This window comes from Terrapene carolina, unplaced genomic scaffold (genome assembly GCF_002925995.2).
Source record: "Terrapene carolina triunguis isolate 2854851 unplaced genomic scaffold, T_m_triunguis-2.0 Scaffold66, whole genome shotgun sequence".
NCBI classification, from domain to species: domain Eukaryota; kingdom Metazoa; phylum Chordata; order Testudines; family Emydidae; genus Terrapene; species Terrapene triunguis.
In genome coordinates this window covers 28,410,289-28,422,175 of record NW_020664417.1, presented here as the reverse complement: position 1 = coordinate 28,422,175, position 11,887 = coordinate 28,410,289, and the positions used below count along the sequence as shown (strand labels likewise).

Below are 11,887 nucleotides of genomic sequence, written 5' to 3'. Positions count from 1 at the left end.
GAAGTGGGCATTCACCCACGAAAGCTTATGCTCCAATACATCTGTTAGTCTTAAAGGTGCCACAGAACTCTCTGTTGCTTTTTACAGATCCAAACTAACACGGCTACCCCTCTGATACTCTATTCAGTTCATGATCATTAGTATCTAGCAAAGTTGTGTATCATCTAGTCTGCCCTTCTTGTATATCAGAGACCATTAAATTTCACCCACTTAGTCTAGTCTAAAGCCTAACATCTTGTGTTTGACTAAAACATAACTTGATTTTGGTTGAAGAAGATCTTACAGAAAGGCATCTAGTCTTGGTTTGAGGATAACAAGATATGGAGAATCCACCTCTTCCGTGGGTAGTTTGTTCCAGTGGTTAGTCACCTTCACTTTTTAAAATGTATGCCTTTAATTTCTTATTTGAATTTGTCTGGCTTCAGTTTCCAGCCATTGGTTTGTTTGTTATATCTTTTCTCACTAAATTAAAGAGCCCTTTGGTACCCAGTATTTTTTCCATGTGAAAGTACTTACACACTTTAATCACGTCACTTCTCAATCTTTTCAATAAGTTAAACAAATTAAGTCTCATCCTGTATGGCATTTTGTTCAGCCCTCAAGTCACTATTGTTGTTCTTTTCTGCACCTTCTCTAATTTTTCAAAATCTTTTTAAAAATGTGGCCACTAGAATTGTACACAGTATTCCAGTATCAGTCTCACCAATGCTATACACAGAAGCAAAATAACCTCCCCACGCCTACTCACTATTCCTCTGCTATACATCCAAGGATCATATTAGCTCTTTTTGACATAGCATTGCACTAAAAGTTAATGTGGCTTGTTCACTATGGGGGTAAGTCAAGCTAAGTTACGCTACTCCAGCTACGTGAATAACGGAGCTGGAGCCAATGGAGCTTAGGTCGACTTTCAGAGTCACTGCTTTCCAGGAGACAGTTGCTGTTCTGTAGGTGTGGCTTGTATTCCTTATTCCTAGATGTATACTTTTTCATTTGATAGTATAAAAAAGCATTTTGTAAGAATGGACCAAGCTTGTCAAGTGGTCTAGACCACTCTGTATGACTGCCCTGTCATCATTAGATACTAGTAGATGCTGATTAATACCCTCCTTAGTTACAAATGAACTAGAAAGTACGTCATCATTTTCTTTCCAGATACAGAACAGAAGTATTTATTGAATGCTTCTGCTTTTATGCATCATTAATAATATTTTTACCATCTCCTCTAGTAATGGGCCTATATCATTGCCAGGATTGTTTGTGTTACTAGTGTACTTAAAAAAACCCTTCCCCTTATTTTCTTTAGCCGTGATTTTTTCCCTGATGTCTTTAGCCTCACTTATGAATGTTCTACACTTGATAACATCTAATTTATATTGCTTGTTGTATGTTTCTTTTTTTCTCATTTATCTGTTTCTATTTTATTTCTAATTTCTGCCTTCACTTTACCACTGAACAAAGATGGGCATTTAGCCAACTTTGTCTTTTCTCTTAATTTTTTGGAATCTTGGCTTTTTGGCCATCTAATACATTCTTCTTAAAGAATTCCCAATTTTCACTCACATTTTTCTGTCTAACTTTTTCCTCACAAACAATTTTGCTCATAATTTGCCTCAGCTTTGGGAAATTAGTCCTTTTGAAGCACCAAGTATTACTGGTTGTGACTGTTCTCTTGTTTGCCAATATTGAATAGAATCAGCTCAAAATCAGGTCTCTAGACAATCACCAACTTTCAGTTCAGTGCTTAATGACCATCATAATGAGGTCCAAAATAGTTACTTTGTGGTGGATGCAATACTTTTTTGTGTTAGAAAATTATCCTCTGTAATCTTTAGGAACTTTATTGGTGTTTTTACTACTGGCTGCATGATAGCTTTAGCATGTCTCCCCTAAATTGACATACGTTTTTTTTCTTTCCACATGTTACAGGCAGGTGCTTAAGGAGTTACTCATTCTGTTCTCGTTGTGATTTTATGGTCTGTAACAGACCTCCACAAGTACTTGCTCCTAGGCGTTGATAGTGAGCACATTGATATATATATACATTCAAGATCCTGTAGTTCTGCGTTATCAATAGCTGTAAAAGAGGCAATGGTGTCTTTAATAGTGTCATCACATCTTTGACCAATTCTCTCTATCCTAAACAGATTATAACCGGTAATTTTTAACATGCTAATTATAATGCTAATTATATCTTTACATTGTTTCTCACATTGTTTAAATTTGTTAACAATATGCCGAGTTGATTTTGTACCAAATTTGCCTCCATACCTCTCTCCCATTGCATTGTTAGTTTAATGCACTCCTATCACTCTGGTGGAGAAGATTAGCCTCCGCTACTTTTGAGATGTCAGCTGTTCTGTTTATACAGGCCACTTTCCCAATGAAATATGGCCCAGTGTTCCACAAAACCAAAACCTTCAGCTTCACACTGTTCACACAGCCAAGAATATCATTTGGACTTTCCCCTTCTTCAGCTCCCTTCCATGATACCTGATATCAGAGGGGTAGCCATGTTAGTCTGGATATGTAAAAAGCGACAAAGAGTCCTGTGGCACCTTATAGACTAACAGACGTATTGGAGCATAAGCTTTCGTGGGTGAATACCCACTTCTTTAGATGCATGCTTAGGATGTCTGAAGAATCTTTCTTGGTAGCTGCTTGGTTCATATGGCAAAGATATCCATCAGGTGTATCCTGTAGCTTTCTCTTCTGCCTCCCAGAGACCAGTTCCTTGGTAGTCGACTCATGAGTATCTGAGAATGATTCAGTACTTCTAGCTGGGTTGAATGTCTCCTGGTTCTCTTCCACCTCTTGGTCACAACTAACCAGTCTGTTTCTTCAGTTTCTATTCTCACCAATTCCTTTATTGTTGGTCCTTCCCCTTGTGGCATCTGTGTCAATGATTTCTGAATCTGATTGTCCAAAACGTCTTTGTTTCCTCACATGCTATGCAATGTTGAACCTTGCTCTTCCAGACCATATATCTTCTCATTCAGTATAGACCCTAACTTACACTTTCTGCACCAGAAATCTTTTCTGTCTACCAGCACAAAGGAAAACATACTACACCCAAGGCGGGCATATCGGTTGTTCTATCATCCTCCATATCTCCCACCTAGTGTAAAGCTCTACCTGAACAGAAAGGAACCAAACTCCCTTGCTTGCTGCTCCTGTTCACCAGCTCAGGAGTTATCCTGGCAACAGGCTTATATACTAAATTCCATTGTTTAACCCCATGCTGACAAGACAGAGAGGGATTAACCACTTGGGGTGTGAATTCAGTGCAGATGGGAGGTGTGATTCCCAGTCCTGATAGACTCATGCTAGCTCAGCTCAAGGTAGTGCACTACAGATAGCAGCATGGACATTGTGGCACCGGTGGCAGCTTGGGCTAGCTGTCCAAATCCAAGCCCGCTGGTCCCTCTGGGTCCAAGGTCAGGTGGCTAGCCCCAATCACCACCAGTGCTGCAACATCCACACTGCTCTTTTTAGTGTGCTACATTGAGCTGAGCTTGCCCAAGTCATACCTCCCAGCTGCAGTGTAGACAGAGCCTCAAAAACCTCAAACATGGGGTCTCAGCTGCACAGTCCTCATGTAGGTGTGAACAAACTGATCTCTCTCACCTGGCTTGCTAAGAGGCCTACAGCTACTGCCACTCAGCCCTCACAGAGACAAACAAATGTACCCAAAATACAATTCATTGAGTTCTTATCTCTAAGCACAGGATTAGCAGCTACTCCCTCCCAAATTTTCCAGTCTGTCGCTTCTGTTCAACTGTATTGTTGAGCTGACTGAGTATTTCTGAGTCTGTCCAACTCTAATGCTGAAGTGTATAAAAGTTTGTCCCTATATGATTAGCTCAGTAAAAATAAGTCAATGAATAACAACTTTGATAACATGTTGCTAGTCCTAATCACAAGGCCGGCCCACAACATTTTGGCACCTGAGGCGGGGAGCTCAAATGACGCCCCCATGCCTCCTTGCTTGGGCCAAAACTTTGAAAGGTCTCAATTCTGCCTTCTTCCTGTTCTACTCCTCTCATGGTACTGCTATGCTACCTACCCCAATAAAGGAGAACTAACAACTTAAAATGCCTTGTTAAAAATTTTTAAGTAACACTTAACTTTCAAATGCCTGAACAGCAAATGTAACTTTTCTTGTCTGCATAGTAAACACTGGCATTTTTATCTGTTTGAATAATCAAAGTGATGCTTTCCATGCCTTCTTGGTTGCAAAGATTTGAACTGCTTCCTGAAGGTCCACAGTCTGGGCCAGCTCATGCTCTATTGAGATGGTTGCAAGGCCGGCCAGCCTGTCCTGTGTCATTGTGGAGCATAGATGTGTTTTTGTTAACTTCAGCTTGGAAAAGCTGCGTTCTCCACTGGCAACTGTTACAGGAAGTGTTAGAAGTATGCGCAAAGCAACAAAAGCATTTAGAAAGCGGGTGGTCATCTTATTTGTGCACATATATTCCAGAACAGCCTTTGGAGTTGATCCTGCTGAAATGTATCTTGAAAGGACTTTCAGTTCATCACCTAAATCACTTGCATCAATATCGCGCATGTCATCATGTGTCAACACTGTCTCTAGTGCCCTGCATTGCTGGTGTAGGTATAGTGAGGAGTTTTGGAATATCATACAACATCCCAAATACACTGCTGTGTTCCTTGAGCTGCATGAAACGTTCTTCAACTGACTGCATTGTACAATCTAACACCTGGTTAAAGAATTCAACCTTGAATTGTTGTTTGGGGTCTCTTATGGGATTATCCCGTGCCTCGTAATCAAAATGTCGTCTTCTTCGGTGACTCTTGTATTCTTGAATGGGTGGGAAAATAGCTTCAGTGTGAAGTTCCTCGGCCAACTTCTGTGCACTCTTCGGAACGTTTTGAAATCCCTCCTCTGAATGGTAAGACTGTAGGTATGACTTTGCTTTGTCCAGTTGTTCCATTGCTCCAGATATATCAAGGTCAACACCTTGGAGTCTCTTGCTTACAACATTCATTTCAAACAATGTATCATGCCACAACACTAAGCCACACAGAAATGTGAAGTTATGTATGTTTCTGGTGATTCCATTTCCCTCTGCCACTGTTCTCCCACAAATAGTTCCTGTCATAGCATTATCCTCCATAATGGGAACTATGGCATCATCTATCTTCCCAATTTGGTGTTTGATAGGCTTTATCGCCTCCACTCGACTTTCCCATCGTGTGGCACTCAGTGGTTTGTGTCAGAGAGGATGTTCCCTAACGTTGCTTCAAAATGTGCCATCAATGAGTTGATGCAGAGAAAAATACATAGATGCTTTGAATTACATTAAAAAATTCAGCAGCCTCACTAGGAGCTGGTGATGTATCACTGAACACCAAGTTCAATTAATGAGAACTGCATGGGACAAAAAAAGCTCGAGGGTTGAACTCTCGAATCCATGTCGGCACTCCTCTGTTCTTTCCTCTCATGTTGGCACCATTATCGTAGCCCTGACCTCTCATGTCAGCTATTGCAAATCCCGTATCTTCCAGCTTTTTAAGAAGCACATTTGTCATACCAGCTCCTGTAGTATCATCAATGTCAATAAAATCTAGAAAATGCTCTCTGACAGTCACCATTGCAGGGACATTTTCACTAGGTGCTGCTGTTACAAAATGCACCATTAAAGTCATTTGTTCCGTATGGCTGATGTCAGGTGTGCAGTCCAGAATAACAGAGTAATATCTTGCTGCCACAATCTTCTGTTTGACTTTTGTTGCCAGTAACTGTATGATCCCATTTTGAATTGTTTTTCCAAGGTAGTGGTGTGTGTACATTTCTTGGGTGATGACTCTTCTTAGATGCTCCTGGAATACAGCATCAAACTCAGCTATCAGCTCCACAATTTTAAGGAAGATTCCATTGTTTGGCACATACAGCTGATCTGAAGTGCCACGCACTGCTAGGTTTTGGGTAGCAAGCATTCTCACAATGGCAATGAGCCTTTTCAGAACATTTTGCCAGTAAAGAGACTCTGATGCAATCTTCTCTTGATGCTCATCATCTATGGTGGCCTTTAACCTTAGTCTCATCTCAAGCTCTTTCCATTTATGGAATGCTCTCTGGTGATTTGCTACCTTCTCATGGCATGCCAGTTTTCTAGCCAAATTTTTCCAGTCCTTAGTTCCTGTAGAACCCAATGTGGCTGGAACATTAGACTGGGAGAGTTTGCAACAAAAACAGTATGCAGCATTCTGAGTTTTTGAGTACATAAGCCATGGCCTCTCCACTTTGTCATCATTGGGGATTTCACACCAGTAATGTGTTGGATGGAAATGTCTATTTTCATTGTCTTTGGGGAACATTAAGTTTTTCACTTGCTGTGGCCCAGGCAGTACAAGGAAGTCCCCTAGCCTACTGCTCAAGTGGGTCCACAGTCCTGGATCATCTAGACTTAAGGAACTAAATTCAGCAGCAGCTGTTTCTTGCACCTCCACCACACTCTTCTCTGATCTACACTTTTCTTCAGGAATGTGCATGGTTACATCCATTTGAGGTGGAGATATGGATGCTGCAGTAGCTGCCAGGGCACCTGCAATCTGACAACTGGAAGATCAGGCATCTCCTCCCACTCACATCCTCACTGGGGCCGGAAGGCTCACCGTGAACATTTGTGTCTATGTATCTCAGGAGAGCACCTTCCTGATTAGATAGAAAAGCTTCCTTTGCTTGCTTTCTTTTTCTGAATGCTGCCCAAAGGGGCGTTTTCTTCTTTCACTCATGACTGCTGTTCTGTGTCAGCTATAGTGATTCTCAACACTCAATTGAAGGGGACAAATAAGCAGGCTGGTAGCAGGGCCTGAGTGAGGGAAGATATCAGTGTATTAAGGGCCTAACTGGCTCCTACTACTTCAGTTGACTGCCTGTTCTCCTCAAGTGGGTTCAGGGAAGCAGCAGGAAATAGGAAGTTCCCTGAGAAGCTGGTGTTAATCAGTCCAGGCTCCTGGGGGTGCTAGAGAGGTACATAAGAGGCTCCTCCTCCTCTCTCTCCCTGCAGCTCCTGCTGCTTTCTGTTATTCCCTCTCACCTTTTCTCTTGCCTGCCTGTTATGTCTCTTGGGCCCTCCTTCCTCCAGCACAGCACTCCACCATCTCTGTGCATCTAGAGCAGAGAGAATACATATGCACCAGCAACAGACACAATTTTCTACACTCTGGGTCCTAGTGGCGCCCTCCCACAGTCTATCACCTGAGGCGGCCGCCTCAGTTCGCCTCATGGTAAGGCCAGCCCTGCCTAATCAGTTACTTATTATAGGTATTCTTTTCTTTAACTTCTTTTTTCCCCAGTAACTTGATGAAAACTTACCAACTTGCTGCTTTGGATAGTCATTATGTTCTAAGGTTCAGGGTTAGATTCATTTTAATGGTTATTATTGTTTTCTTCAAATATGATGCAGGTACTCTATTTCTTTAAAAAAATCTTTTACTTATCTCTATCTGTAACATACTAACCATTTTATGATAATAGCCATTGATGGACCTGTCTTCCATGAACTTATCTAATTCTTTCTCGAACCCAGTTATACTTTTGGCCTTCACAACATTCCCTGGCAATGTTTCACAGGTTGACTGTGGGTTGTGTGAAGAAGTGCTTCCTTTTGTTTGTTTTAAACCTGTTGCCTTTTAATTTCATTGGGTGACCCCTAGTTCTGGGCTATGCAAATACCACTGCCTTATTCACTATCTCAACACCATTTGTGATTATATAAACCTCTATCATATCTCTCCGTAGTCATCTCTTTTCTAAGCTAACCAGTCCCAGTCTCATTTCCCAACCCAAAATAATTTTTGTTGCCCTTCTCTGCACATTTTCCAATTCTAATAGATCTCTTCCGAGATGAGGCAACCAGAGGAGGGCTCATTCTTCCAGCATATTTATTTATGTAAATGTTTTAATTGTAGCCTTTTATAACTTTAGAGTGGAAATTTCACAGGTCACTAATAACAGATTCTTTTCTTCAGTCACTACGTAAGAATTTGTATTAAGTATGAGATTGGTGGGTGCACACACAGACATTGAGTTTAGGTATTGGAGATAAATATAATTGAAATCATAGAAAATTATAATAAAGCAAAGTAAAGATAACAAAATATCCCCCTCTATTGCTCAATCTTATGGAGACCATTAGAAAGGAAGATGGAAAGAACAATAAGTGGAGCACATTGTAAGTGGAAGTGAGGATTTGGCCCGCTGCCTGCTCTTCTTATTTTGTTGAACCCACTTGTGAATATAAATGTATTAGCATTTATACCCTGAACACCCACACATGCCCAGCATGATAACTTGTTAAATTTTAGCCCCTTGCCTGTGCATGGTATCCTGAATGACCATAATTAATGTTTCAGCTCTTAACATAAGCTATTTGCATCAGTACATTTCCTAATAGTTTTAATACATCAATGTGATTAGCTCCTGTTACAAAGTCCCTAAAATTCCATTATTTCAAAAGTTGTACTGGTACTTTTGCAGTTAACACGTTTATCACAAGGCACATATTGCTAAATATAATTATGCTAACTCCTATGCTATTTCTGCTAACAAAACTATAACTACTAATAGACATCGCTAGGCCTCAGCTTTATTGCCAAACTTACCTTAACATTAATAATGTTAACATTTATACTGTATGTTTTCTGCTTGCACTTTAGCTATATTAGCTTGACTCATAAAAGTAATTTTGCAAACAATGTATAAATTAAGTTTGCCTCAGAACCTCTTCAGGATCATGGCCACAGGTCAACAAATAAATTGTAGTAGGTCTAGGCCTTAACATAGATTGTTATAATCTTAAATTTAATTTTAAACATGTTTATTTTTAAAATAAAAATGTATTTAATTTATAAAAGATCTGATTTAAATTAAAACATCTGATTTTTTTTTAAACCATCAATTGTATTCACTCATCTCAAAAGTCAAGAAATGCCAAAGGTTAAGATTTTCTCCCACAATGTTAACTCAGCTGTGTTACAAATACGTGGTGGTTTCAAATCCTGTTTTCCTTGTTAAATGTAATTTTTGTTTTTATTAATGCATACCATATAGTAGAAAGGATGTGTTGTTAAGCTGAGCTAATGTTGTGGGACAAACCATTTTTGATTTGTATTTACTGACTTTTGAATGCTTGACTTAGCAATCTTAATGTGACAGTTTTTTTGAGGGAAGAGGGAGGAATTTGGTATTAAAGATGAAGCCAAAGGGGAGTTTTGCTTCAGAATTGAAGATGTTATCTTGCCCAGTCATTGCTTGTCCATATAAAAATCCATTTGAATGGTTTGCATGGGAAAAGATTGAGTAATATGTAAGTATAAACCATTGTTAAGTGTGTGTTATTCCAGTTGATTCATGGAGAGTATGAGTCCACTGTAGCTACCAATTAATGCTCCTTTACGGTTAGCACTGGAAGTGCAGGGATTAATCCCCAAAGATAACTCTCAGTGGAGGCCATTACGTAAAGGACATCAGGATTTAGTTATTATTTACTTTTTTCTAGTCACCTTTATTAAATCATGCTACCTCTCTGCATTTGTATGCAGTATGTTGATATGTGCATGGAGGTGGGCTATATAGTTTTAAGATTTCATATTGTTGCTTGATAAGTGACCTCATGTTACAAATGGTAATTCGGTATGTAATAGTGCCCAATATTGTTTTAAATGTCTGACAAACGTGTGCATTTGCCATTTCACGATGTGTGTAGCATTAGCTAAATTACATTGCCTTACTGCAGAAGTGTGAATACTGTATTTTGCACCTTCAGCAACAAAATATCATGCATCCGGAGTCTCAGTAGGCTTCATGAGAAGAGTGTGGGAGGGTATTTTAGTCAAGGTCAAAGCTAAAAGAAAAGGCATCCAAAATCAGACTTTCCAAAACACAATATGAGCCTAATCTTGTTCAGTCAATCCATTCCAATTTTCTGTCCCAGCATCACTGTCATCCTTATTTGTTGTGAATCCTATTAACCCATTGGCTCAGATTGTCAGGCTTTCCAGATATATTAGCACACAGCAGCAAGAAAACCTAGCTCTCAGGACCCAAGGGTCAGTTAAAGTTTGAGATGTGTATTGAGATGAAGCACCTATTAAGAAAAAATACTACTGATGCTCTTGTCTTGAAGGGAAGAGTACTGTGCACTTCCTAAGCTTTAGAAAATGTTTAAGGTTTTTGTGTGAGTGCCAAGCAATAATTATTGGGACCAGAAATGCTCCTTTGTGGAACAATATGCAGATAGTTAGACAACTACTATGGAGTTTATATTAAAATTTTTATCAATGTAAAACTTAGGGATTTTAAGGTTTAATTGTACAACTCATTTTCAATGGAAATTCTGTGATTTACAAAGGGATGTTTAAAAATTTTACAAAGGAGGTCCTTGTGGTTGAAAGACATAAACCTAAATCCTTATTTGATATTTATTTCAGATGAATTAAATTAGAAGGATTTGGATTATTATCTGAGTAGCAATTCAGATGGATTAATCTGATGTTCTCAACAAAATATGAGAACTAAATGAAGTGACTTAAAATATGTGGGATGTACTGCATCTTGATATTCAAGCTTTTTATCCCTTCTGGTTTTGGTAAAAGTTACTTGATTTTATAACTGAATATACAAAATGTCAATAGATTTAGAAACATCCAGAATAATGTTTACCTCTTACCCTTTGTAAAAAAACAAATTATGCTCTTCCAATTAACTAGATCTATGGTTTTAAAATATTTTGGTTTACAAATTCTGAATTATAATTGCAAAGAAGCCAAGAAAACATAGATGTTTATAAACAGCTTACTGTTTGAAACATTTGAAATTGAGATATGCAAGAACATATTGTTATACATCTTAACTCCTCTACTTTGCTTGCATATATTGCTCGTTTGTACATAATTAGACTATGGGCTTTCTTTCTTTGATGTTGTGCTTTTTCCTCTTAGGTTTGGATTTATTCTTCACAAAGATGAGCCTGTGCTCCAGAAAATGGATCTTGAAACTATGTCATACATCAAGACAATTAGTTTAAAGGAGTATAATTGTATTCCTCAGTCTCTGGCTTATACACACCTTGGAGGATATTATTTTATCTGCTGCAAGCCTGATACAACTGGGGCTATTCCACCACAGCTTATTGTGGACAGTGTCACTGATTCTGTGATTGGATACAATGGTGATGTGTCAGGCACGCCATATATCTCTCCAGATGGGCACTACCTTGTCAGCATTGATGATGTGAAAGGTCTCATGAGGGTACAATCCATTACAATCAGAGGAGAAGTACAGGATGCATTTGATATTCACACTAACTTGCACATATCTGATGTTGCTTTTCAGCCATCATTTACTGAAGCCCATCAGTACAACATCTATGCTAGTTCCAGCACACAAACTGATGTGCTCTTTGTAGAGCTCTCCTCTGGCAAAGTTAAAATGGTAAAGAGCCTTAAAGAGCCTGTCAAGACAGAAGAATGGCCATGGAACAGTAAGAACCGGCTAATCAAGGACAGTGGTCTCTTTGGCCAGTACCTTATGACACCTTCCAGGGAATCCCTGTTTATCCTGGATGGAAGACTCAATAAGTTAAATTGTGAAATCACTGAAGTTGAGAGAGGCAACACAGTAATTTGGGTTGGAGAAGCATAAGGAATCATATTAGATAATTACTGAATGAATAGTTCTACAGTACATTGCACTTAACTCCATTCTTTAAATTTAGATTGTTTTCCTTTGAAATTTAGACCCTTCTGTATCTGTCATTTGTTTGGTTCAGATAAAATTTGATATTAACTTTGACATAGAAAATTATTAAAACTGTGATTACTCATCAAAGGGACTTATTACTAATGACCATCTGAGGAT

General features: G+C 39.0%; 1 protein-coding gene across 2 annotated transcripts in view; it reads left to right on the top strand.

Annotated features, from left to right (window-relative positions):
- Positions 1 to 11,671, top strand: part of FSTL5 (follistatin like 5) — a 529,446-nt gene extending 517,775 nt beyond the window's left edge. For both annotated transcript variants that reach the window (XM_024211556.2, XM_024211555.2), the window contains one exon: positions 10,969 to 11,671. In XM_024211556.2, coding sequence (XP_024067324.2) covers positions 10,969 to 11,671 — 703 coding nt within the window. The remainder of the gene's footprint in view (positions 1 to 10,968) is intronic.
- The last annotated feature ends 216 nt before the right edge of the window (positions 11,672 to 11,887 follow it).